The following is a 26880-nucleotide window of genomic DNA, read 5'->3' on the forward strand; positions in this document are numbered from 1 at the left end:
ACAAAGCAGCGGAGGCAGCCTAGAGTGGCCGAGGACAACTGGGGGCGCTGCTCGCTTTACCCTCCGGATTCAGGGCTCTTTGCGGGTGGCGCAAAATTCTTGGGAAAGGCTGCAGCGGGGGGGGGGGGTTCAACAGCTGGGCAGGGGAGGGGCGACAGTTGCCCAGCCCCAACAGGACACCTTTACTACCGCACCTGCCGGTTTAGCAAACCGACTTTCCCTAACTAAGCTCGTTGCCTGGATTCTCATTATGGCCCCCCGAACTGTGAACTCGGCACGCGGACATGCAGGTCGGGCCGGCCTAAGATGTTCTCGGGTCTTCATCCCGAAACACAAACTTTCTTCCTGGTTTTGGTTCCCCCGGTCTGCCCTGCGGACTCCGCCCACGATCTTAGTATAAGATTTAGCGTTTCATGGGAACGCAAGCAGCTAGTCGAAGGCCGCTCTCGGATTCCCGCGGGCCGGTCCCCTGAATCCATCTCTTGTTCTCCCCGCTCCCGCAAGGCGTCTGTTTGAATTCGGGCTGCTGCTCGTGGTGGACTCACAGCCAACCGCAGGGTCTCTGCAGCCGCCGCCGCTCTTGAAAGCGAAGCGAGAGCGATTCGAATCTGCCTGTTTTCTTTAGCCGGCCAAGGGGGGGCATTTGGGGCCCTTTCCCTGAGGAAAAGAGGGTCGTTTCCTAAGCCCCCCCCCCCCCCCGCTGTCGAGGCTGTTGCGGCGTCGCAGGGGCCGGGCGGAGGAAGTTTCTCGGGGTCTGTTCATCCGGATTAAAAGGCGTTTGACTGTTTCGGATGGGAGAGGGGCGGGGAAAGGGGTTGTTTTCTCAGCGGCGGGAGGGACCAGGGAGCACTGCGGCGTCGGCTGGCGGGAGGAAGCAAGAGCTTGTGGCGACCGCGAAGCGCCGAGGAAGCAACACGTGCCGCGGCGGTGGAGGATCCGGAGCAGCTGCCGCGGCGGGAGCGCTCGTCCCGCTTGGAGGCTCCGGGGAGCTGCGCCTAGTGACGAGGACGAAACGGGCGCGCGTGCTCCCCGCGGCGCTGCGGAGACGCAGAAGGGGACGCTGCCTCGGCTCGGGCTAACGGTTTTCCTTCCGCCGTTGCTACGCGGTAGGTCGCCCGCTACGAAGTCGGGGCCGGCACGGGAGAGCGTGGCCGGACGGCTGCGCCCCAGCAGAGCACGCAAGGGCCAGGGCCGCGCTGCTGACCCGGCGCCGCCCCCGCCCCGCCAACCACCTGTTTGCCGGAGGGGATGCCCGGGAGCCGAGCCCCAGGCGGTCTCTCCAGGGAACAGCAGCGGCAGCTTCCTGGCCTCGCAGCCCCCCGGCGCGACATTCAAGGAGGTGGATGGAGACGGGCGCCGGGGGGGGGGCGGTCGAGGAGAGTGCGCGCGCTCCCGGGCTCGGGAGGAGGGCGAGCTGGGTTTCTCTCCCTGTTTACGGCTGGAGGGTGCAAAAGAGGAAGCGGTTCCGGAGGGCCCCGTGGCTCACGCCCGCCCCTGCCTCTCCTTCAGAGGACCGCGGCGTCTACCCGAGCGGAGGATGGCCGAGAAACTGGCCCCACCGGGAGAGCTGTTCCTGCGCAAGGGCCGCGAGTCGTTGGTCTCACTGGAGATGGACCGGCTGGCCCCGGGCGAGGAGTCCTCGGACAGCGAAGGCGAGCAGGAGGGCGGCTCCCACAGGCTCATCCGCAAAGTCTCCACCTCGGGCCAGATGAGGGCCAAGGTAAGAACGGCGCCGCCCCCCCCCCCCGGTTGGCTCACCCGAGTGAGCACCTGGCTTTCTATCTTGCTAGTCTTAGGCTCCGCGTCTGACTGGTTCGGCGAGGAGGGCAACACGGAGGGGGTTTTTCCGTGTGAGGGGCGAGGAAAAGGCAGAAAGACATCCAGCCTTCTTAAGGGGTCCCCTCATCTTAAGCCACGGCCGGCTTTGCTGTGCCCAGTCTACTGGGTGGCATTGCCTTGACTTCTGTCCTGGTGGCAGCGGATTGTCAACTAGGCCAGGAGATCACTGGTCTGCTCTCTGGCTGGTTTCAGGGTCTGTGTTGGAGGCAAGTGTGAGTGGAGCCTCAGGTGATTGAATGTCTGAATTTGGTTCTATTATTTGTAAATCTGATCCTGTGGCTTAACCTATTATGTGAAACCAACCAGTTGTGGTTTATTTGTTAAACCATGGTTAATCCAGAGGTTAATCTACCCTAACCTTCTGGCAAAAGCGCTAGTTTCAGCAAAAAACAGAACCCCTACAAACACCCACTCTTCTAGGTTCACTGATGGCTGGTTCTGCAGGTGTTGCCATTTCAGATTTTTCCTCTTTCCTCCAAAGTTGGTTTTGAATGGCTTAACTCAAACTGGGCATGATGTGTGCTAAGATGTGGGGTATGACTGCACGGATTACAGGGAGCGCCCTTTCATCTTTATAGCTTGAAAAAGCCAAAAGTTTCTCCTGGGTTTTGGACTATTTGGAGTAGAGTCAGAGCTCAGTTTGGAACCACTTGTTTCCTAAAGGACTGCGTAAAATGTAGAAACGAGAATTCTGCAAAAAGTTTTGGTACCTGGCTCTGCATCTAGCATTCCCATTGATCTTTCTGTTTTGCACAGACCCCACCCCCACACCGCTCTACCTCTTTTGCTCTGCAGCACAGGTGAGGGATCAGCAGATCTTCCTGAGTGCTTAAAGACCATGATGGTCCTGGTGGGAAATATTGGAAGCCAGAGATGAGGAAGCAAGTGGAGGAGGAAGATGCTTTATTGTTTCTTGGAGACAATGGGGGAATCAATTCTGAGCTATTACAGAAATTAGCTGATGCGTCTTCTCTGAAATCCATCCCAGATGATGACTTGTACAACCTTGAGACGCTGGAGCGATTGACAGTCGAGTTAATGATAGGATGCTTGCCGGGACTGTGTCTGCTCTTTGCAGGCTGGGCTGGGTGCATAGCGAGGGGGAGGGGCGTTACCCTGAGGCGAGGGGCTTCCCTTGAGGACCTCGGAGAAACAGGTGCAGCGACTGAGGCACTGAAGGAGCTGCGTCCCAGGAGGGCTTTTTCTCACCAGGACAGGGGCACCGTTTGCTGACTAGGTGGGAGGCAGTGCAGAGCCAGGCCATTGGAACGGGGGGGGGGGACACATAGCCCAGCAGGATGCTCTAGGTCTAGGAGATGGAACATTGTGCTCTGGTTTTAATTTCCTAACGGCCTTTTCAGGCTCGTCCCTTGGAGATTACCTACCGCCTTCAGAGCGGCTCTCTTGCAGCCAGAGGCTCCAGACTGCTTGGGCCTCCGGGGCAAACCATCTGGAGTCAGAGCTGAGTGTTGCTCAGTGGAGTAGACCAGGCCTTTATTTCTTTAGATCAGAAAGGTGTTGAAATGCATAGACGGGACTCACGGACCATCTCCTTCTGCCTTGGCTGGGCAGACAGGCCAGCTCTTGGGTTAATGTCCCCACGCTGGTCCTCGCTCAAAGAACTGGAGCCATTGGGAGAGAGTCTCTGCTCCTGAATTGGGATCTGTTCCAGGGTGGGGCAGCTTCCATCCCAGAAAGTGGTTCCTCAGCTCCAGGCCCAAAGAGGTTTCACTGGGTTGCAGTTCTCCAAGTGCGGACCTTGCGAGGAGGCCGCTGAAGCCTAGGATTCACATCAAAACAGAAGCCTGCCCTGCTAGAACACAGCTGCCAATCCTGAAGGGCTTTTAAGCTTTGGTAGGTGACATGACTGGAATCCTCATATTGGAAGCAGGATGTGGGAAAAGAAATCATTCCTCACCGACATTTCCCTGCACGTGATGCCCTTGAATTGTAAGGCTCCATCCCATTATTCTGGCCAAAATCGTTTCGTATTCTCTCATTTTCAACTTACTTGAGCTGGTGACCATGGCTTCCTGTGGCAGTCAGCTCTGTAGACTCTGTTGAACAAAGAAGGTCATTAGAACTGATGCTTTGCTGTGAACTTTCTCTGTATTTTGACAGGAGGTAGCACTGTGCCTTCAGTCTGAAACGATGCTGGACAGATTTGTTTCCTGCCCTCAAACGGGATACTTGAAATTGCAGCTGCTTGAGCTGCTCACTCCTTACAGACGGATGTTCATGCACTTGATGTAGAGCTTGTCAGGTACCCCAGGAGTTGCTTCGCTTGGCTGTAGTGCATCAGAGGGCAAGGCATACCTGCTGCCCTCAGCCCGGCTCTCCCGATGCTGCATTTTCTGTGGTCATCAACCAGCAACTGAAAATGCCTCCCAAACTCCTTGGATTGTCTTTGCTCAGAGTTCTGCAGGTCTAACAAGGTCAGAGTTTCCCTAGGAAAACATCCAATGTTTATTCTGCACCCCCCATCAGCTAGTCATGGGGGGTGGGATTGTCAGCTCCATGGAACCGTTGCTTGGCACCCCCAGTACAACAAAGGTCAATGGTTGTGTCTGTGCGCAGCGGAGCAGAGAGGGAACTGCTGCAAAAGAAACTGGTCTTGGACAAGGGCTGGTTGGCGGCTGGCGTTACGCTTTAGCAAGAACACCAAACTGTTTACGCTTTCTGGGCCAGCAAGACCCAGGGAGTGGGTGTCCAGTGCTGCCTGGCTGCTGTCCTAGTGCGGTAGCTGGCTGCACCTGGACAACTGCAGCCCCATGAATGGACGCTGCTCTTGGTGCCCAGCCTCCCTCTGGCATGGCCTTTCCTTAGCCACGAGATGCGTTCTGCCAACCTTTGCCTCTGCCCAGAGCACCCCCAGCCCCCCCTTCCTGGACAGACGGTGCCTGTGGAAGGGGCAGTGCCGAGGGGCAGATGGAGCTCTTCTCCACCCCCCCGCCTCTAAATCGGGGGTTCCAGCTTTTTAGCAATAAGAGAGAAATACAGGTACCACCACAACTGACACAAACATTTCTGTTGCTAAGCAAGACCATTGTTAAGCGAGTTTTGCCTCATTTTATGAGGTTTCATACCACAGTTGTTAAGTGAATCACTGCAATTGTTCAGTTAAGGACATGGTCGTTAAGTGAATCTGGCTTCCTTCCTTGACTTTGCTTGTCAGAAGGTTGCAAAAGGTGAATACATAACCCCGAGACTCTGTGACCATCATAAATATGAGCCTGTTGCCAAGAAGCTGAATTTTGATCACGGGACACTGCAACGGTCGTAAGAGTGAAAAAGGGTCATAAGGCACTTTTTTCAGTGCTGTTGTAACTTTGAATGGTCACTATATGAAGGGTTGTAAGTCGGGGACTGCCTGTGCTAAGAATTATATAATGTAATGGAAGTCGCGGCTTTTCAAACCAAAGCGGGCTCAGATCTTGTCGAAAATGTGTCCAAAACATCTGGCTCTTTTTAAGTTCTCTAGCGCCTTCTGGGAGGCGGAGCCAGGGCTGCTTTCACTACAAGGAAGGCACTCGGTTGCCCAAGCACAGTAGCTCCGACAGCAGATCTAGAGGCGTGCTGGGCTCTCATCTTCCTTCTCCGTCATCATGTTCCCTGCGGGAGACGGCAGGGTGCTTCCCCCTCCCCGGCTCAGGGAGCCAGCCTGCTGTGGGCCACTGGCCTGGGCAATGCCGACCTGCTGGACATAGCATGAAGCGGGGCTGCCATAGTTGGCTTTTCCCCCCCCCCTCTCACCAGCCGGCGAAAGCAGCCCCTTGGCCTCCCTTTAGCTGGCCTGCTAAGGGATGTGTGTTTCTCCCGCTTTCTTGTCCCTCGGTGAAAAGTGCCCACGCTGCCATGGTCTTTGCTTTCCGGGAATGAGCGTTTGCACTGGGACCTGGACAAGAAGGGCCCAGAGGCAGAGGAGGAGGAGAAGGAGGAGAAGGAGAAAGCGGCAACGGGATGTTTGGAAGAGCAACAGAACTGCATTAGCTCTGCTGGGCAGACATCACTTAGCTTTAATTATGTTTTCAATTAATTAATGTGGAATTGGCCTTTTTATGGCTCCCTTTCAAAATGCTTTTTAAATTAATATTACACTGGCTGTCGTCCACTTCTTGGATGTGGAGTCTGATTTCACATTTTCATTCCTTTAAGGGTTTGGATGGAAATTACCTAGCCCTGTGCACCTGCCATTGCTGCCCCTGAAATCTCCCTTTTTTGTTTTCTCTGGCGAAAAAGATAGATTGGAATATTCTGGTGGCAGCTCTCTGGGGCCTCCCACGGGCAAGCTGTTAACCTGGCTTGCACTAGCACACAGTATTTGTACAGCCACTTGTCCTAGTTAAAGCCGAAGAATAGTAGAGGTTGGTCTGCCTCTTGACTCGCTGTCCCACACGAGGATCCATGTGGTTGAGCTCAACAGACAGATATTAAAAAGAAATCCAACCGAGCGGATCTCGTAGGCCAAAGCTTTGCCCTTCATTACTCTGTTTCTAGATTAGCTTCTTCATCCTGGTGCTTTGGAACATTTTGGGACCGAGACCTCTGAGAATTAAATTCCACCCCCACCCCCCGCAAGGGCTGAGTTGAAGAAGGCTGACGCAGAACCAACACCTTATCTCCCCTGTCTAGGGCCCAAAAGACCCAGATTCTAAGGAAAACATTTCTCCAGGGTCTGCCTTCAGCATAAAAATAGCATTTATTCCTCTTTTTTATCTTTTCCATTTTCTTGATGGTCTACATGGAATTAATATTAAGAATTAGTTTGTACTCAAGCGTATATTCCTAGTATAAATGTTAAGATTCTGACTTTCTGATTTGAGGTCAGTGACAGAAAGATGTGAGCTCTATTCCCAGTTAGTTTTCTCTCCCTTGTGCGTCTTCAGCCCAAGGACACAGGATTCTTCCCATTCTCCCTCAAGGCAGTTCACACAATGGCATGTTGCTGGCCAGACGGGGAATGACTGAAATGTTGTTGAGAGAAAGGAGCTTGCAGGCTACTTTGGAAGCCGTTGCTAACCAGAAGGGAGCCTGTCCCCCTGACGCCCCTTTCTCACTCTGTCCTCTTCAGGGAGGGGGCCAGATGGCAGCAGCCGTGCCAGATCACACTAGGTGGAGGGGGCTCGCTTGGGGCTGCGAATGTGCTGGTGGTGGCAGCGTGTTCCTTTGTGTGTCTCGCTTGTGATGAGTCACCGCTGCAGACGCTGAAGCAGAAAGAGGGGCTACTGGCCTGGGGTGGCCATCTGTTGGGCCCCCAGGCTTGCCCAACTTGTGAGGTGTTTTGTTCTGGGCTGACCTGGTCTGCCCCACATTTGGGATCAATCCTGGGGAAGGTGGCTCATTGGCCCCCACTCTGACCAAAGGAAGATGAACAGAAGCGGGGGGGGGGGGGCAGAGCGAAGCCACCGCCAAAGGGAGCCAGCTCAGGAATGCTTGGCTTTGGCTGTTCCCAGCACCCTGGAGAGCGCTCCTGCGGCCAGGCTGAGGGGCCTCAGAACTTCCCCACTTGCCCTCCTGGTCCTTGCCTTCAGCTGCTCGGGATGAGCAGGGGGGGAAGCTCCTCCCAGGGAGTTGGCAGCTCTAGGGCACCCTGGGGCAGAGGTTCGGCCTTTCTCCACTTCCTCAGGGCAGAGACCCCTTTAAGCTGAGCTGCCTCCTTCGTCCCGTCTTTTGCTTTCTGGTCCCTGCTGCCCCAAAGCAGGTGTTTTCCTCTCCAGAACAAGCTGCAATGGCCGTAAGCCCCATAAAGAAGTACAAAGAGAATCCCTGGCAAAGGGGGGGAGGGGGATTTGCATCCATTGCCCAGTAGGAAATCATCTTTCTTTGATGGGTAGCACCTGGTCCCCTAACAACGTCTCGGAGGAGGAGGCGGCAGCAGCAGTCATTTTTCCTACAGGGAAGGAGGAGGACGGGGTGTCTCTCCTTACTGAGCTGCCACCAGGGAACGGGGGGGGGGGGGGCTGTGCATAGCAAACGCAGCCGGCCTGGCCTGCCTTCCTCATTGGGGCCCAGCAGACTGCATGCCCCTCACTGGGATGGGCAAAGTAAGACGGTGACCCAAGCATCAGTGCCCTTGTGGGGAGCCAAGAGGCAGAGGAGGGGCACCGCTTTTGGGGCAGCATCCACTTGGCTTCTGGGTAGGGAGACTGAGCTCCTCCCAGGCAGGGAGCAGGCCCAAGGGTTGCCTTGCCCAGGCCAACACAGGGGAGATGTGCCACGGTGCCAGGTTCCAAGGCTTCCGGCCTTCGGGGGAGGCTCCTCTCTAGGTTTGCCCTTCCCTGTGCCTCCTGATGGGCTGCTATCATGTTCCCTTCTGCCTGTGGGAAGCACTTGTTATGCAGCTGAAGGGAGCCGGAATCAGGGCAGGCCACTGGCATCTCCCCTCTCTGTGCCAGGCCATCCTTGAAAAGGGCACCCCTCCCTGTGCCTCTCCCACTATCAGGTGTCGGCCTCTCATTGCTGCCCCTTGGAGAAGGAAACGAGTCATTCCCCCCCCCACAAGGTAGGCTTAGCTTTTGGGTTGCCTGCTGCCAGGGTTGCCCAGGTCATGGGTCTCCTGGGGGGGGTGTCTCAGGAGTCCATTACAGCCTTTCTTTGCCCCCCCCCATGGAAGCACCCCCATTCAAATTAGACAAAGGACCCCCTTTCCTTTTAATCATTATCCTGGGCAACCTAATAGGTTAAATAGGGATCCCCAAATGTTCCCTTTCCAGCGAGCTCCAAAATGTCGGCGCCCTCTCAGAGAAGGGCCCTGAAGACTTCAAGGCTCCATTTTATGAGCGCTTTCTGAGGGGGAAGCCAGGGCTGGGCTTCCAGCTCTGGCACCCTAGGCTGCCCCTCCCGGCCTGAGGAGGCCCCTCCTGGCCCCACACTTCCCTCAACCTCTGAACCCCCCTCCCAGGCAGCCTTGCAGAGGCACTTCTAGGCCAGCCAGAGAAACTATTTTTAGATGTTCCTGCCCAGTGATAAGGTCGCCCCCTTCCCCCAGCCCCGCTGCTGCAGCCATGGCTCGTGACCGGGAACTCGGTCCGTGGACTGCTACTGTCTGGGGCGCTGGCCAGGGCCTGTCTGGGACCCTCGTTCCTGCCGCCTCTTCTCCTGGCCTGAGTCTGTGCGCCATTCCCTGCCCTGCTGATCTGACTAGCCATCTCTGAGCTAAAAGATGCTTAATTTGGGGAGGGGGAAGAGAGGAGGGGTTAATGTGCCGATCATCAGGCTATCTCCTACACAATCTCCCTTCTCCTCCTCTTCTGGATATTGACGTCAGATTGCAGTCGCCTTCTTGGCTGAAAATCAATCCACGGTCTTCACAACACAGTGGCCTCTTTCCTCCATCACACCCTGCAGCCCCTAGGGGCAAACTCCCCCACTTTTGCTCCTGGGCAGTGCAGGGCCCCAGGTCTCCAGGTTGCTGCACGAGGCAAGGCCTGGGGGCCTCTGGGCCACACTCCTCAGCAGATAGAGCCTCCTTGGGTCGCTGATCCCGATTTCTTGGCAGCTGCAAGAGGCTGTGGGGTCCACTCCTCCAGCCGCTGGCCTGCCTATCTGGCCCTGGAAAGGGGGCTGAGGCAGCCGCTTCCCCTGGCAAGACTCAGGCAAGGGGGGGGCCTTGGAGTTGAGCCCTCTGCCACCACAGCAGCAGCCTCACTTTCCTCCAGTTTCTGTGAATTTTGCAATGCCCAGCTGTGAAAAAAAAAGCATGTGTGAGAAAGACAGGAAGGAGTGGCAATCGCTCAGCAGAACTGGAAATCGCACCCGCGTTTCCTGAGTCGCCATGAAGACAAGTGCAGCTCTGTTCAACAGGGGGTCCTTGCTCTGTTGCCATCAAGCCTGCCCTGCCCTTTTTCTGGATAGTTGCCCTCAAGAGAAAAAGGCCCTTTGCCAAATGAATGTGAAAAAAGATCAAGGCAAGAAATGGCCACAGCCCCTTTCCTCTCCCCCCTCCCCCGACCCAACCCCCTCTGAATGAAGAGCCCTTCCGCTATGCCCCCCCCCCAGCTCCGGTTCAGTCATTCATTGCCTTCTTCCACTCATTTGAAACATATTTATTTATTTATTTAACAAATGTATCTACAGTCGCTGCCCAACTCTCCTGTTGGTGACTCAGGTATGGATACTGCTTAGAAACGAGTTACGCTCCCTGGCTGTTGCTTTCTTGGTCTTATTCTCTCAATCAGGTTTCATGGTGTGTATGATTGTTCTGAAGTTTGATGATTTAGCATGTTGTATGCCCTTCTGGAGTGCCCATTTTGAAAGAGGGCATAGAAATGTTTCTAAAAGTATTGTACAAGCACTCTTCCAAAGATGTTGAGAAACCTTTCTGCCTCTGTTGCACAAAGCTTTGGAGAAGAAGCTTCAGGAACGAAGCCAAAGAGCCAAAAAAACTTGCACTGGCCAGCAGTTCTGCTGCTGCATTTATTTGGCTTGTTCTTTGTCAGACGTGCCCAAGGGCTGCCTGGGCCAGGGTCCCGGCTTAGAAGTTGGCGCAGGTGCCAATAGCAGCCTCGTGCGGCCACTGCCTGCTTGCTGATGGCAGACAAGCTGCCACAGGGCTGTCAGGTGCCAAAAGAGCGGGCTGTGGGCTCCTGTGGCTGGTCAGCTTCTCCAGGGCACCTAGTGGAGAGTGCTGGCCTTGGGTGGACGGAAGCGGATAGGAACTCCTTGGAGTCCAGTCCAGTGCGTGAAGGAGAGGTGCACTCCCCGACCTCCGTCCTTCATCAGCTTGAGGGCCTACGGGGGACTTGGGTGTGCACAGTTGCTAGATCTCTTGCTGGGTTGGGCTGGGCCGTCCTCGCCAATCCAGCCGGGCTTCCTCACCCTTTTCTCTGTGCCGCTACAGCTGGCCGGCGGCCCCCAGCCCAAACCTCCTTGGAAAGGCTGAGTGCGCAGCGGGGCCTGGAGGGGCAGGGGGGCTGGCTTCTGTGCAGCAGCCATGGTGGACCCCCTGTAGACAGCCAATGCTGTCTGCATTTCTGGCCATCCAGGCTCCCCAATGAGCATGACTTGCTGTGGAAAGAGCAGGTTCTTTGACCAAGACTTAATCCTCCTTTTTCTGGCCTGGTCATTCACAAGTGTACCCCGGTGCAAGAAGGAGCAGCCCCAAGTTTGCCCTTAGGGGATGAAAAATAATGCTCAAGACTCCATGTTCAGAAGAGGCCTTGCCAGGTGGGGTGCAGAGATTAGCTGGCCCCACAGGGTCTCTGGAGTCCTGAATGCAGCAGCCAGCCGAGTGGAGCCCCTTGTCCTGTCAGGTTAGCTCAGGCAGTGCCTGGCCCCAGAGCCCCTGGTACAGAACAAACCATGGTCAGAAGTATATTTGTGGTTGATCAACATCCCCCTTCACTGGGGGAGGAGCAGCTTAGTTCAGGTTTTGTTCTGCTTCTTATTTACCTGTCAGTCATAATGCCAGCCAGCAGCCTGAGCTTAAGGAAAAGCTCTTGTGTGGCAAACTGGGAGCCACTTTTGCAAACAGAACCAAATCAGCTGAGCATATGCTTTGGTTCCTGGTTGGGGGGAGGCAGATTCTTGAAAGATGCGGTTGAAACAGATTGATCTGCTCTCCTAGGAACCCCAGGGGAACTGTTGGGCAAGAGAGGACACAACTCGGGGTGGGGGGGTTGCTTTTGTTGGAAGAAGAAAAAGAACTCCATGATGGGTTCTCCCACCCACCCACCCGCGGTAGTTGTCAGCCATTTGAGGACAGAGGAAACACAAGAATGCTCTTGAGCTATCAAGTGGCAGAATGAGTGTGTCAGCCTTCCTCAACGGGCTGCCCTGGATTGCGCCTCTCAGCCAGGGTGGCCCAAGACTTAGGCAGGTGACTGAAGCTGAAGCTGTACTTGCCAAGACCGGAAGAGCGTGGTACAGCCCTCTCCGGGTTGAGGTTTTTGCGTCATGGGTCAAAAGTGTTCGGTAGCCCGCCTCGGCTCTCCCCGGGCAGCGGGTGTTCGGCTTCCTTCCCCAAGGGAGGATCAGGTTTTTCCAGTTCCTGTGGTGGAGCTTTTTGATCCCTCCGCACTGAGCTCTCCAATAAAAACTTACCTTTGTCCTCCTTGCCTTGGACCGGCTGATCCTCCGGCAGCCGTGAGGTAGCCCGAGATGCCCTGCCCTCCTTTGCAGTGGTGGCAGGGGAGAGGCAGGAAGGAGTCCACCCAGCAAGGGCTGCAGGGGAGACCCGTACTTGCCAGAGGGCAGGAGGGAGTTTGCTTTGGGGCAAGGGCAAGGTGGGGCCAGAGGCTATAGAGGAGAGGTGCCCAGCCTTCCTCCCTAAGCTGCACTTGGCAGGAGGGCAGCCTCCCAACTTCTGCCCTGCCGTGCCCATATAGACATTACGAAGGCAACAGGTAATAGGAGTGGATCAGGCTGCCTGCTCTGAAGAAGTCCAGATCCAGTGGGTGCCGCTGTGGGAAGCTGTGGGACCCAGGATGCGACCCACTTACTCATTGTGGCTGCTGCAATCCTGGCAGGAGGAGCCGTGTCTAAGTCTCCCAGAGAGGGCCTGATGCAAAGGAGCCATATTTTCAATCTCTTTGCAGAAGAGTGTGAAGGAGGGGCTCTTGCTGAAGCAGACAAGCTCTTTCCAGCGGTGGAAGAGAAGGTTCTTCAAGCTGCGTGGCCGGACCCTCTACTATGCCAAAGATTCCAAGGTGAGGATGGCAAAGTATGGAAGGACTGCCAGCTTCCCCCCAGGAGCCCTGGGCATTTCAGAGAGCCCATATTTTGGCCTCTCCCCAAGAGGCAACGTACTCCCTGCCTTGCCCTGTGCAGAGATTCCCCGATCTGAGCAACAAGAACAAGGCTGGGGGTGGGGTGGGGGACACTGAAATGGCTATGTGGAATGGACACCACAGATCTCTTTAGGAAACAGACTTGAAATCTGCTGTAAACAGCCACAGGACTGTCTTGAAAATCCTGCAGTTAGCAAAGGGCTATAAGGGAGCTCTGCTCATTTTCCTGATCTGATTCTGAGCCAAGATGTTCTTTGCGAAGTGAAAGGGAAGCTGTGTGAGCAGGGTGAGGGATTGTCTGGAGTTCAGGCTCCCTTTCCTCCTTGCTCTTCTAGTCATTGATCTTTGACGAAGTGGACCTGTCAGATGCCAGCGTGGCAGAAACCAGCACCAAGAACATCAACAATAGCTTTACGGTAAGTCTACCACACCAGCTGGCAGCCTTCCCAGTGGACTAGATGGGGTCAGAAACATGACATTGGGCTTCCATTTGGCACACCCACAAGTCTCTTCTCCCTCCTTCCCCAATCCATCATCCTCTGACTCGGCTGGGATCCCTAGAGCACTTTCCCTGTTTCAGGCCCTACAGATCATATTAGCTCACTTTGTCCTATATTTCCACATCTATCTACTTTTCTGGAAGTCTGGGTAGGTAGGTGGCTGTTGGAAAGAATCGGAGATAGAACTCATGTTGAAAGCATCAGCAGGCAGTGAGAACAAAATTCTCTCTGCCTGGAAACCGGAGAGCAAGCAGAGCTGGGCTGGATGCCCAGGCAAAGTAGCCCCAGCCGAGATGGCTTCTGATGAATGACAACTGCAGGACTTTTCTGCCTCCCTTCCCGTAGGTGATCACCCCGTTCCGAAAACTCATTCTTTGTGCAGAGAACCGGAAGGAAATGGAGGACTGGATCGGGGCTCTGAAGTCTGTCCAGAAATGGGAAATCAATGAGGTGGTTGTGTGATGGGGACCCTGTTGGGAGGGACTGTGTGGGATGTCTTGGATTTAACCTCCCAATACGTCGGGGGCAGATCAGGCAGAGAATGGGGATGTGCTTTTTGTGGGTGCTGCCACCAATTGCCGTGCTCTGCTCCAGGCATCCCAGTTCAACATGGAGCACTTCTCCGGCATGCACAACTGGTACGCCTGCTCCCATGCCCGGCCCACCTTTTGCAACGTCTGCCGGGAGGCCCTGCCAGGCGTCACGTCCCACGGCCTCTCCTGTGAAGGTAGGTCCTTCTCCCCGGCAGAGGGGGCAGCCACGAGGGGCCTTTCCTTCTCCAGGAGCAGCTCCTCTTCCCTCAGTGCGACTCTTCATCTTCTCTCGCAGTGTGCAAGTTCAAGGCCCACAAACGCTGCGCAGTGAGAGCCACCAACAGCTGCAAGTGGACCACACTGGCCTCCATTGGCAATGACATCATTGAGGACGAAGACGGGGTCAGTCCGGAGCTTCCTTGGGCAGCAGATTTGCCAGCCAGCCAGCCCCCCCCTTACCTCCCACAAGGGAGAGAGCTGGATGTGCAGACAGAAGCCTGTCCCTTGTTGTTGTTGCAGGTGGCCATGCCCCACCAGTGGCTGGAGGGGAACCTTCCGGTGGGTGCCCGCTGTGCTGTGTGTGACAAGACTTCTGGCAGTGTCCGGAGGCTGCAGGACTGGCGCTGCCTCTGGTGCAAGGCTGTTGTAAGCACCACCATCCCCTTCCCTAAACTCCTGCCTCCTGTAGGTGCCGGTCTAGAGGAAGAGCAGAAGGGGGCGACAGAGCCTGACTCCCCCATATATAAGAATGGGATTCCACTTACATGGGGGTGGAGAGGGGGGGACAGAAGGATGCTGAGCTCTTTGCTAAGGAGAGAAATGGGGGTTGCTTGGGCTTCCAGGAGGGACCCAGCCCATTTTGACTGATCAGCAGGGCTGGAAAACGAGAGAGCAGGACGGCTATTCCAGGGTTGCCTGGAAGTCTTCGCTCTGCAGAAGGGGAAGCGGCCTTACCTCCCCTCATCTCACTGGGTCCCTGGGAGAGGCCTGCAGGTGCCCTTGTGCTCTTCTGTTCAGAACTTGGGGGCCGGGAGCCTGCATGGCTTGAAGGCCAAGTCCACAGCTCCCCATCTTTTTCTGGGGGAAATTTGCTCAGGGGTTCCTCTACCCCCCTCTAGGTTCACAGTGCTTGCAGAGACCAGCTGGGCAAGAAGTGCCCCCTGGGCCAGTACAAGGTCTCCATCATCCCCCCCACTGCCCTCAACAGTATTGACTCCGATGGTAAGAGGGGCAGCTGGGAGCAGCCTGGGGTCCCCTCATCCCGTTGGGAACACTGGCAGTCACAGTCCTGGCCCCCTCAGAATGGAATCAGGTCCCAGAGAGCCACCCCTGGGCCAGCAGCATGTCATGCACGTGGGGCCTTTGGGTCTTGAGGGGGCCTGTAGGCGCTGGTCCCTTCCGTGGGCAGGGATGGCATCAGAGCAGTGTGCCCATTTCAGCTACAGAGGGTCTTAGAGTACCCTCTGCTGGGGATGCCCTCCATCCACTGGGTCAGCAGCCCTCCTCCTGCCTTTCAGAGCAGCTCGTCTTGCTGGGGCGGCTCAGATGGGTTGGTTGTTGATTGTCATTGGTGCACTTTGCTACAATTTCTCTAATTTGTAAAAGATTGTAGATTGTTGTTGCTTTCTGTCCTGTCAAAAGTTTGCCATCCTTCCTTCCTTGTGGTTCTCTTGCCCTCTGCTAAAGCAGAGGCTTCTGTTACTCAGAAGAGTAGCCAAGCTATTGGGGGCTTTTTTCCCAGTTTCGGGTGCCTTCCTAAATCTCAGGTGATGCTCTCACGCATCCCCAATCTATGCGAGCAATAATTGTGCCTGCCCTGGTTGGCTAGGACACTTGGCAAGGCCAAGAGAGGTGGGGGAGCGGGCAGCAGGGTTCCAGGCTGCAGCAATCACAGCCTTTTCTTCCCCTGTGCCAGGATTCTGGAAGGCCACCTGCCCCTCCAGCTGCTCCAGCCCCCTTCTGGCTTTTGTCAACTCCAAGAGTGGGGATAACCAGGGGGTGAAATTTCTGCGCAAGTTCAAGCAGTTCCTCAATCCAGCTCAAGTGTTTGATCTCATGAATGGTGGGCCACACCTTGGGTAAGGGTCCCGATTCCTTAAAGCCACCCACTATCCTTCCTCATGTGGTGGCAGAGGGAGCCCAAGAGTTGAGGTTCTCCAACCAAGTTCTGGGCAATTTTGACTTTGGGGGGGGGGACACACATCCTTTCCTTGCAGCAGGCCCCATTTTGCCTGCGTGCTGGAAGAATAGCTGGTACTTGACTGCCCACTGCCCACTTCTGTTTCTTCTTCTTCTTTCGGCCAGGCTGCGGCTCTTTCAGAAGTTCTCCACCTTTCGGATCTTGGTGTGCGGTGGAGATGGCAGCGTTGGCTGGGTCCTGTCGGAAATTGACTCATTGGGACTGCACAAGCAGGTGAAGGCCAGCCCCCCAAAGCCCAGCCAGATCAAGAGTTGGGGAGCAAACTTGGCTTCTTGATTTTTTTTCTCTGTATCTAGAGTGGCTGTGTGCATGTGCACACACACAAATGGGCACCCTTGCCTGAATTCAAATCAGGAGGAGAAAACTTGTGACTGAGGTTTGTGTGTGCAGAAACAGGTGGCAAATAAGAAATTTTGGTAGTCTTGGAGGGTTTGAGCTCAAGAGAGCTTTGCATACAATTTGTGTAATTGTTGATACTTGTGAGGAGGAGACACAAGAGAAGCAGGAGGGAAAAATGATGCCCACCCCCAGCCTGCCTTTTTGGCATCCATAAAATGTTTGCTGCAGAAGATGCATTGACTTTAAGGTGCCACCAACCCCTTTGCTTTTGCCTTGTGGAGATGCATGTCTGGAGAACTGGGGAGTGGCAGGTCTTGGGGAGTTCAAGAAGAATTGAGACTGCCCAGTTTCCCCAAGGCCTGCGATGAAGCTGCATGCCATTTCAGCTATGCCAACCCTCCCATCATCCCTCTCTGTTTCTGCAGTGCCAGCTTGGTGTCCTGCCCCTGGGCACCGGGAATGACTTGGCCCGGGTGCTGGGCTGGGGCAGCCTCTGCGATGACGATACACAGTTGCTGCAGGTTCTGGAAAAGTTGGAGCGCGCCACCACGAAAATGTTGGACCGGTAAGGAGGGGTTCAGTCACAACCCTCCCCAAAAAGGAGGGCCAAGGGCTGAATGATGCAGGGAGAGGCCAAGGAGGACATTTAGCTCCTGTCTTGGGGGTAGAACCGGCTCTGCCATTTCAGCCCTGAGGACCCTCCCATGTCCGCATGCCTGGGGGAGAGGCACTGGAGACCCCCTTCATTTCCCCTGCAGGTGGAGCGTCCTGACCTACGAGGCCCCTAAGCAGTCGCCCCCAGTCCTCGAGGAAGACGAGAGCGAGAATCCCACCATCCAGGTTGGCAGGAGGCCTCTTTGAGGGGGTGCCTTGTCCTTGCCTGGGCCGTTCTGAGGAGTGGCCTAGGGGACAGTAGTGTGGGCTGTCTTCCCTTAGGCTCAGATTTCTCACTATGCTGACTCAGTGGCCCTCCACCTGGCAAAGATTTTGGAGTCCGACAAACACTCGGTGGTGATCTCCTCGGCAAAGTAAGGGAGACGTTCTTCCATCTGGGGTGGGGCAAATACAAGTTGCAAGCATCTCCACAATAGTTTGCAAGTTGTAACAACCTTTGCACAATTCCTGCCACCCCTCCCAAACCCCATTGCAGATTTGGCCTTGTTGTCTTTCCTCTGCAGTGAGAATTGCAGAATGAAGTCATTTGCTTTTCTTCCCTAGATTTAAATAGGATTCTGCTGTTTTCCCCACACCTCTGAGCTTCTGTGAATGTACATTAATACGCACTTTCTATCTACCCATTGAGAGTGCGTCCCACTTTATATGTAGATTTTAACTCCATATATCCTGCAGCTCCCATCAGTTTGCAGCTAAGAATGTTAATGTACAACAGATAAAGTTTAAGTGTTCTGGGTGCCATTCTGAGTTCCCCCTGCAGGGTGCCCTCTACAAAACAGAACCTGCTTGCTCAAGGACCCGGCTGAATTGCTTGAGAGTTGCAACCTTGGTTTCTCTTTCTCCCAGATTCCTGTGCGGAACTGTGAATGACTTTGTAGCTGATGTGGGAAAAGCTTATGGACAGGCAGCTGACAACAAGCAGGAAGCAGCCATCATGGCTGGCAAGGCAAGCGGCTACTCAGAGCGTCTAGAGCACTGTTGGCGAACTGGGAGGGAGTATTACAAGAGCGTCAATGAGAAAATGCTGGGAAGACAGGCAGGGATCTGCTGGGCACCCCTTCTTTTGTGCTTGGGGGGGATATCCCAACCTTCCCCGCTTGGGCGAGGCCAGGGGGAGGTATTGAAGCTGCAGGCACATCCTGCACAGCTAACACCCCCCTGCGCCTACCTCCAGTGTGCCACGCTGAGTGAGAAACTGGACTCGCTGGTCCGTGAGCTGAACGAGGAATCACAGGCCGTCGTGGTACCGGAAGGCAGCTCTGCAGCCCCTGAGGCCAAGGAGCAGAGCATTGTCCAGCCCAGCCCTCGGCCTCCTGGCGTCTTCAGGTCCAAGGAGCAGCTCATGCTAAGGGCCAACAGCCTCAAGAAGGCGCTGCGCCAGATCATTGACCAGGCAGAGAAAGGTGAGCTGCAGCCCTGCCTCTGTGGCTGCAGGGAAACAGATGGAGATGCAAGGCTGGGTTAGTACCAAGACTGGCTTCGGTGGGCCAACAGCCCAAATGTGTCAGAGGGCTATGATTCTGCTGGATGTGAAGGGCGGACATCAAGAATGGCCTCCCCAACAGAACTTTGGTGGGCGTCGTCTGCTGGGTCCCAAGGCCCCTGTGGCTGGCCATGGTGGAGGGAGCGCTGCTTCCAGTGCCAGCTGCTGCCTCTGCTACTGTAGTACTTTCCGTCCTTTCATTACAGACAGTTTTGCTACTTGTAGAGCAAATAGTCCTTTTGATGTGCCCATTGTGGAAACCAGGGCACTGCAGGGCAGAGCAAGTCCCTCTTTAGAGCAAGCTGGACTTGTGCTTTTATTTCCTCCTGCCAGCGGTGGACGAGCAGAACAAGCAGACCCAGACCTACCGGAGCCTCTCGGGGGCCAGTAAGAAGGACAGTGGTGAGGACTTCAATAGGGAGATGGAAGCACCAAGTAAGTCTCTGGGATGGCTGGCTGAGGCTGCGAGGGAAGGAGCGCAGGGCCAGGCCCTGGAGGGAGGGAGGGAGGGTGTCCATTGCCTCTGCTGAGGTTAGGCAATGCTCAGATGCTCCATCCTGAGTGGGTTTGGAGTGGCAGGGAGCTAAGTTGAGGCCAGCCACCTCTCCTGAGCTGCTCAGACTCTCTGGCTGGGTCTCTTCCAGAGTCCCGCCGCGATACGGTCATCTCCACCACTTCCTCCCTCTTCCTGGATCAGCCTGAGCGTTTCACCCCTACCCCTTTCTCCGAGGACCCTGATGCTGTGTGAGTGGCCTCTGGATGACTGGAGCAAGGGCCGCGTCAGAGACTTCTCCAGCCTGCATACAGCAGGAGAGCGATTCGGTGTTGCAAGAATTGCTGGCTATTGAGAGAAAAGGTTTCTCTGCTCTTCCCTTCATGCGGCATTTAAAAATGCCAAATGGGCCTGGCAAATAGTCAGTCCAGCAAACACATTTTAAACTGATGCCCCATGTCCATCTTAAAGAGCAGCAGAATGAAATAGTCCCCTAGGCCTGAATAAGCGGCACAGTCGGAGGATCCTGACTTTATCACCCAAGGGGCTATCCTGTTGTGCGTCTGGAAGAAGGCTGAATTTCCCAAAGCTCACACTTTTTTTTCAGATATGCCTCAACAAGGCACTGCCAGAGTGGGCTTTGCATGTTCTCACAGTTGGCATATCCACTTTTGCCATGTGCTGAGGATATTTGCATGGGAAACTCCCTGGTTTCATCCGGTTCACGCAGAAGACAGAACAGCCCCAAGAAGAAGGCTGTCCATCTCCTTGCTGGCCAGACCTGCTTCAGCAAATTCCCTCCCATCAGAAAAGGCTTGGACACTCTCCTCCCAGTCACCTTGAAAGGCTTGGCCCACCTCAGTCTATTAACATCCTTCAAGGAGACAGATAAACAGGTCTCTGGAAATCAGCCAGGGCTTCATTTAATTTTAGCCTGCTTTGGGAGACTGGAAGATGTCACAGTCGCATCAATCAGGGGTCTGATCTTAGAGCCATCTAGCCCCCCTCTCAATCCTTCTGCATTTCGGTGCCTCTTGCACTGGTGTCCAAATGCTCTTGCCCATCTCCCTGCTGTGCTCAGAAACTGAGAAAACAGACCCACTATTTGTATTCTGATGCTGTATTCCTGGTTCTGCTTCAATGCTTGTTGCTGAACTATTTCCTTTCCCTCCATCTGCTGGTTCCAGACAATTTTCTGAAAGGTGCGTCATGAATAACTATTTTGGCATTGGCCTGGATGCAAAGATCTCGCTGGAATTCAACAACAAGAGGGATGAGCACCCAAAGAAGTGCAGGTAAGTCTGAATGCTGCCAAAGGCAGAAGTCCAGAGGCCCCTGAAATGGAACCCCCCTTGTCCAGCTTCAAAAGTCTCCGGTCCGGTCCGTGTGCATGTATGTACAGAGAGACTATAACTGCTTTTGATAGCTGACTGGCTATCTGCTTGACTCTGGAGGAAAAAACCCAATTAATTCTCTGAGGGGGAGAATTAAGTGGGGGGAGGAGGAGGAGGAGGAGTTGGCTAAGAGCAGATTAAACCTAGCAGGCCCGAGGAAAGCCAAGCAGGGGAACGCTCTCTTGGGCAGGGCACCCATGCTGCAAGAGGCTTTAGGAGCCTGGGAATCATGGCGGTGGGCAGGCTGCCCTGTCATGCTAGAAGGAAACAGAAAGACACCCACTGTTTGGTTGCCTTTGCAGCAGCCGCACCAAAAATATGATGTGGTACGGGGTCCTGGGAACGAAGGAGCTGCTGCAGCGGACCTACAAGAACCTGGAGCAACGGGTCCAACTTGAGGTACTGCAAAGGTGGCTGCCCTTCCTGCCTGAAGGAGGATGGCTGTCCAAGCACCAGAGCCTGAGCCTGCTGATAGGCACCTCCTGCCAAGAGAAGGGGGCTGCTTGGAGCTCTCTCCAGGCACTCAGGCCTCTGTGTGCCCTCAGAAATGGATGCTCAGTGCTTCTCTCCACTCTCTTCCAGTGCGACGGGGTTCCCATTTCCTTGCCCAGCCTGCAGGGCATTGCCGTGCTTAACATTCCCAGCTATGCAGGAGGCATCAACTTCTGGGGCGGCACCAAGGAAGACAGTGTGAGTTTCTGGCACTGAGCACCTGCCTCTTGGTCACAGATGCCACGAACGGGTTCCTGATGCTTTTCCTTGTGTTTGTGGAGGGCCGGGGGATACTGGCTTCACTGTCACTATTGCTAAGAAGCACAACCAACCTCTTGACTTACTTGGCTGAGAACTGCGTAGACTCAGGTAGTCTGCATTTTAACATGGGTAGAACCATACTGAGGGGAGCATCCCAGGGTTTGGCTCAATGAAGCTTGGCCTTCTCCCTGGCAGAATTTTGGAGCTCCCTCCTTCGACGACAAGAAGCTTGAAGTGGTGGCTGTTTTTGGGAGCATCCAGATGGCGGTCTCTCGGGTCATCAATCTGCAGCACCACCGCATTGCCCAGGTGAGGCAGGGCCTGTGCAGGGTCCATTGCCTGAGCTGCCCATGGATCTTCCACAAGGAGGTCACGTGTCTCCCATTGCCTCGTCCCCAGTGCCGGATGGTGAAGATCACGATTCGGGGAGATGAGGGGGTCCCAGTGCAAGTGGATGGAGAGGCCTGGATTCAGCCTCCTGGCGTGATCAAGATCCAGCACAAGAACCGTGCCCAGATGCTGACGAGGGACAGGGTGAGTAACCCATTGCAAGTTGGGCGGTGGTCCCATGGGAATCTTGCAGCAGCTAAAATTTTGAGGTGTTTGACTAAAAGGGAGAGCCAGTCCTGTAGCGTCTGAGCATCTTAGCTCATTGGCCAAGTCTAGAACCGCCAGCATCCTGGCCAGTGCGAGACGGCCTTGTGCACTCAAGGCCCCAGCCTTGCCCTTGTCAGCCATGGCCAACTTGTGTCCCTGCAGGCCTTTGAGAGCACCCTGAAATCGTGGGAAGACAAGCAAAAGGGGGAGGTCTACCGAGCCCCATCCCGGCAACGGCTCAGCTCCCAGCAGTCCATGGAATACCTGATGGAGGAGGAGGCAACCCAGATGCAGCAGCTGATCCGAGCCACCGAAACACTCATTAGCAGGTGCCAAACACGCCAGACCCTGAAGGTGACACCTCTGCAAAGTCTGCCCTGGAAGCCTTCACTGGCCTTGGGGAGCTGCTTCCCAGCAGGCACCAACGTGTGACCTGTGCTTGTGGGAGATGCCTTCATGACGATGCTGTCTCTGTTCCCCACCACGGGTGACAGGGCAGCCTTGGGGAGCCTCTGTGGGCCAAGTGCTCTTTCAGTCTAGCCTCCTTCATGAGGTCTTAGAAGAACTGGGGGAGCAGGGGGAGGGAGTCCTGCATAGCTCCTGGCAGAAGGACGTTCACATTAAGCCACTTTGCCCTCCACTCGTGTTTTCATTCTTGATAAATGCATGATGTGTGGACTTCCAACTCCCAGAATTTGCTTTCTCTTGCAATCAGTAGAGACAATCCAGCTGATGTCACCTTGCTGTTGGCTTTGCCACCTCTATGGCTGAGAGACCATTTCCTTCTCTCCCTCGCAGAATCCGAGAGGCCGCCAAGTCCCATAAAGGCATGGAGCAGGAGTTGGCACATGCCGTGAACAGCAGCTCACTGGCCCTGAGCGAGGTCCTGGCCTGCAAGAGCAGCAGTGGGGCTCTGGAGGTGAGTATTGGGAGCCGTCCCATGTGGGCGTGGAAGGACCCACTTGTAGGGCTGGGGATGCTCCCTGGGTGTCTCTCCCTTCAGCCCTGGCTGCTGGTGGCATGCCTTTCCCTGTCAGCCCCTGCTGACTCCTTTCTTTCCTGCTGGGGGCTGCAGCTGGTTAGCCGGAGCACAGCTATGGAGGTGTCTGTCAGTGTGAAGGCCTTGTATGCTGAAACCCAGGCTTTCCTAGAAGGAAATCAGGTGAGTGCAGGGCAGAAGCCACTGGTCATGCCTGTGTGCCCCACACATCCCTTGTCCTCTCTCGGGGCAAAGGCAGCCCTTCTCAGCAGCCTTTCTCACAGCAGCTGGATTCGCCCCAGCAAGAGGATGTCCTCCACCAGGCCCTGGGCACCGTCAGCCAGGAGCTGCAGAGGTTCTCTGACCTCCACTGGATGGCCCCCGTCTTGAGCTCAGTTGAGGAGGTGGGCACAGGTGCAGGTGGGGGTGGCTTCCCAGAAAGCCTGCGGCTGCTTTTCCAGGCAGAAACAGATGGCTACCTTGGAAGGAGGCCTCTGGAGTCCCCAGGCCAGCTTTTGGCTGGCCTGTTGGAGGCTCCAGGGTGGGAAGGCTGGGCGGCAGAGGTGCTGGGTGTCCGAGCCAGCCAGCAGGGAAGGCAGCCGGGTCACATTGGCCATTGCCACCGCCTCCTTTCTGCCCTGGCAAAGTCCTGGGAAGGGAGGCAGGGCATGGAGGGTCCCCAGCCCTGCTAGCAGCAGTTTCTCCTCCTCCCAGGTTGTGGGCCAGGAGGCTCCTGGGAGCAGCAACAAGGGCAGCCTGAAGCTACGGATCAATCTTGCGAAGCCCAAGAAGGAGAAGCTCCAGAAGCAGAGATCTGGCGGGGTCACCCCAGGTAATCCGGCAACCTTCCCAGAACCCGGAAGGCCAGGATGTGACACATCAGCATCTGGATAAAGGAACACCGGGGAGGGGCCAGCTAGCTCACCCCACATGATGGTACAGCGTCCCCATAACTGAGGTGGGCGTGGGGTGGGAAGCAGTTGGTGGCCTGGGTGCTGCTTCCCCAGAGCAAGGCACAGCCCATCTAGAGGGGCGCAGAGGCCCAAGGCCAGAAGTGCTGGAGTCCCTGCCCAGGGTAGGTGTAGATACTGTGGGTGCCACATCAGGCCACAAGAACTGCCTCCCCGTGCAGAGGAAGAACCTGAGACTAGATTTGGGAAGCATCTCTCTGCTTTGGGGAAGGGGTGAGGCGTTCCCAAGGAAGCCCACTACCCCATGGGGGAGCAGCCCCTTTGATCACACAGGAGGCTGTGAACCAGCTTTCCTACATTCGTCCGACCAGACCTGTCGACGAATCCGGGGGGGGGGGGGCTGAGCCTGTACTGCACACGGGTTCAAGGGAGGCTGGCTAGTGGCAAGTGGGTTCAGCATGTTGGGTGAACAGAGCCTCACCTGGCTGCCCTTTCCTCACACTCAAGTCTGCTTCCCCCCCCCCCACCGCAGCTTCCTGCTGTTCCTCCCTTGCGTCTCCCTGTCTGAGCTTGCTTCTGACTATGCTGCTATGTGCCTGCCCCTCCCTCCCTCCCTTCCCCCAACTGACCATCCTGTAATTTTCCTTTTTGCCAGTGGACAGTTGGGGTCCAGCGGAGGTGGCCGCCTGGCTGGAAGTGCTTGATTTAGGGGAATACAAAGAGCTTTTCATGCGCCATGACATCCAGGGCTCTGAACTGATCCTGTTGGAGAGGAGAGATCTTAAGGTACCCCATGCAGTCTTCCCTGCGGGGGCGGGGGAGGAGAGGGAGTGCCCCTGCTCCTGCTTGCCTGTTGCATGGCCAAGCTGCCCCTGCCTGCTCTGCCTCTTGTTGCCTGCCCTTCCACAAAGGCACAAGGAGGGGCTGCATATCAGTCCTCTGGGTGGGAGAAGGGGCAGGCTTCTTATACCCCAGCCATTCCCTTCATGGGAGGGCCGTGTGGGAGCTTGCCATAAGGATGGCTAGAGAACGAACCAGGTGGGGCTCTGCAGTTGACCCCCTGCTTTGCGTGGTGCAAAGGGGTCATTGAAGAGCTGCGAGAAAAAGGGCCCACTGAATGGGGGGGGCGGCTCTTCTCTCCACCCCCCTGCAGGAACTTGGGATATCAAAAGTGGGCCATGTGAAGAGGATCCTCCAGGGAATTAAGGACCCTGCCGGGCAGCAGTAGAGAACATCGTCCAAGGGAGATGGCTAGGTGGCCATCCTCCATCTTCACTGTGTCCACCGGAGTTGCCAGGCCTCGCCAGCACCGGGCTGAGGTCTTCTTGTGAGGACCACTGGAGTTTACATTTCCACATTTGCCAAAGATGGTGGCCTGGCTGTGCTCACCCTTCCTGGCCTCCACGTCTCCCAGCCCCTCCACGTGGCAGCTGCTGTGGTCACCTTCCTAAGCTTGAATTGTGCTTCTTTCCACGCATGCCATTGTTTCCCGGAACCTGGGAGGGCGGTCTTAATCGAGTCTCTTCCATCAAGGCACACCCAGGGGGTTTTGTGCCAGGGCTGGGGAGGCTGATGGCAACTGGCTGGAGTGCTACCTGGGGTGCTCCCAAATAACACCCTCTTCTTGACATGCCAGTTTCAGAGTTGGGCAAGGGAAGCCTTCTTAACTAGCAATAGTCACCCAAGCAATTCTGCTTTTCCAGTTTGTCCACAGTAGCAACGGTGCCCTTGAGCAAGAGCAAAAGGCCTCTGCCTTTGCTGCTGACCCCCTGCCCAACCAGCCCTTTCCCCCACACTTCTGGCAGTGGCCCCCTCTGATGTCTGCCCTCCTTTTTTGGATGGCCACAGAGCTCCTCGCAGTTCTTTTAAATAAAACCTTTTTCTCACTGGTCCCTGAAGCCCCACTGATGGCATCCATGGTGCAGTTCAGCAGATGGATAATTCCAGATCCGGTTTTCTTTCCTGATCCAGGGTCACTAAACTTTCAGCTTCTAAAGCATTCCTTTTGAGAGGCAGAGGGTTACAAACGCAGATGCTCAAATGAGACACCCCTCACGTTACTGGTAGGTAAAGACCCTGGGAAAGCAGGAAGCCCTTTGCAGGCTGCAGCCGCTACTGGGCCTCCCACCCACACAGCAGACTGGGCCCCGTGGGGCTAGCCTGCTCTTGCACCCCTCCTCCAACTCTTGTTCCCCCTCTGCATCTTTGGCACATTGACCTAGTGTGTTGGAAAGTGATAAAAATGTACATACCTTGGAAAGCTATTTATTTAAAGAGTAATATATGCCATAATTTATTTTTCACCTATGTTGCGCAAATGCACTTTGGAATCTGTCTGTAGAGCCTGGAGCTTTCTGGGAGAGCCTCTCGGCCACTCTGGGCCACTCCAGCGTGGAGGGGCTTTTAACTATGCTTGGCTGGGCTGCGTCAGAGAAGCCACGCACCAGCCGATTGCCCAGGGCAGAGACACCCCCCTGCAGTGTTTGACCAGCTCCTTAGAGCTGCTGGGTGGGCTGCCTTGTCTCCACCGGAGGACCCCACTGGCACTTGGGTACGTGGCTGTCTTGGCTGAGACAGCAGCCGGCATACCTTGGACCTCAGCCTGGTTCCCAGCTCAGTGTTGGCAGAGCCACTGTTGTCCCTGGAGGGCAGCTGCAGGGAGAGATCGCTTCTGCCATGCCAAGTGGACCGGCGGCCCGTGGGGCCAGATTTTCCCCATGTTAGGCATGTGCGCACAGCTGGGCAGGGCCCCTCTGCTGGGAGCTGGTTGCGATTGTGTCTCCATATGCAACAGCGATTTGTACTGAAAGTGGGCAAGGAGTGAAGACGTTGGCATGCCCCTTTCTGCTGCAAATGAACCAACCAGCTCAGTTCTCGGTGCAAAGCAGCTGGTCTCTTCAGCTCACAGGCACGGAAAGGAGGAACGCCCAAGGAAAGCAGCAGGTTTGGGATTTGCCAAGCATATGGGAAGAGATGTCACGCTGGGGGATTTGCCTGCAATTGCCTAGAGACCCTGAATGATGGGCAGCTGCCCACAAAGTCAGGAGCAGAAGGAAGCCCTAAGTCGCCACCTGGTAGAACCTCTGCCCCAATAAAGATGGGGCAATGGGACAACTGTGCCCCCCCTCCAGCTTGGAGTCCCTCTCCAGCCGCACATCCTTTGGCTACGGCATCACCTGGGAGTTACCCACTGCAGCTTAGCAAAGGGGGGGGGCTGCTTTCAGATGTCCATTTAACCCCCTCCGTGCATTTTGGCTGCTCTTCCCTATAGCCTGATAGGGAGAGAGACTGCAGCCACTTCGCGGCAGTCGAGTGGGCAGTTTGCCCGAGTATGCAGGATGGAAGTTGGAAAAATAATGTGAAATGCTAGTCCTTAAAATGGGGGAAAGACCCTGGACTGTGGTCCCAAATGTCAGACATCATGGTGACAAAATAAATCTCAACTTGGATTTGATCT

The 26880-nt window shown here is 55.5% G+C and overlaps 1 protein-coding gene across 3 annotated transcripts; it reads left to right on the forward strand.

Moving 5' to 3' along the window:
• The first annotated feature begins 1522 nt into the window (after positions 1-1522).
• Positions 1523-26837, forward strand: DGKK (diacylglycerol kinase kappa). Of its 3 annotated transcripts, none has more exons than XM_083372084.1 (29): positions 1523-1720; positions 12375-12485; positions 12902-12982; positions 13412-13516; positions 13661-13793; positions 13895-14001; positions 14119-14244; positions 14718-14820; positions 15515-15677; positions 15904-16012; positions 16564-16703; positions 16897-16978; positions 17075-17166; positions 17660-17759; positions 17988-18216; positions 18630-18731; positions 18941-19040; positions 19977-20084; positions 20486-20582; positions 20766-20873; positions 21132-21245; positions 21336-21470; positions 21696-21862; positions 22332-22452; positions 22609-22695; positions 22797-22916; positions 23227-23344; positions 24079-24209; positions 24577-26837. In XM_083372084.1, the coding sequence occupies exons 1-29, from the start codon at positions 1538-1540 to the stop codon at positions 24649-24651; spliced, it is 3447 nt and encodes a 1148-aa protein (XP_083228210.1). In that variant the 5' UTR covers positions 1523-1537; the 3' UTR covers positions 24652-26837. The 3 variants fall into 3 exon arrangements, with proteins under 3 accessions (XP_083228210.1, XP_083228208.1, XP_083228209.1); XM_083372082.1 differs by lacking the exon at positions 1523-1720 and adding an exon at positions 11968-12182 and having other exon boundaries at positions 13412-13519; XM_083372083.1 differs by lacking the exon at positions 1523-1720 and adding an exon at positions 11974-12182 and having other exon boundaries at positions 12306-12485; positions 13412-13519.
• Positions 26838-26880: the final 43 nt, after the last annotated feature.

This window comes from Vipera ursinii, assembly GCF_947247035.1.
Source record: "Vipera ursinii genome assembly, chromosome: 12".
In the NCBI taxonomy this organism is placed as follows: Eukaryota; Metazoa; Chordata; class Lepidosauria; order Squamata; family Viperidae; genus Vipera; species Vipera ursinii.

Coding starts and splice junctions, on each gene's coding strand:
- DGKK (XM_083372084.1), top strand. CDS start 1,538: ATGGCCGAGAAACTGGCCCCACCGGGAGAGCTGTTCCTGCGCAAGGGC. Junction 17,760..17,987: donor CAGCCATCATGGCTGGCAAG/GCAAGCGGCTAC, acceptor GCCTACCTCCAG/TGTGCCACGCTGAGTGAGAA. Junction 23,345..24,078: donor ATCTGGCGGGGTCACCCCAG/GTAATCCGGCAA, acceptor CCTTTTTGCCAG/TGGACAGTTGGGGTCCAGCG.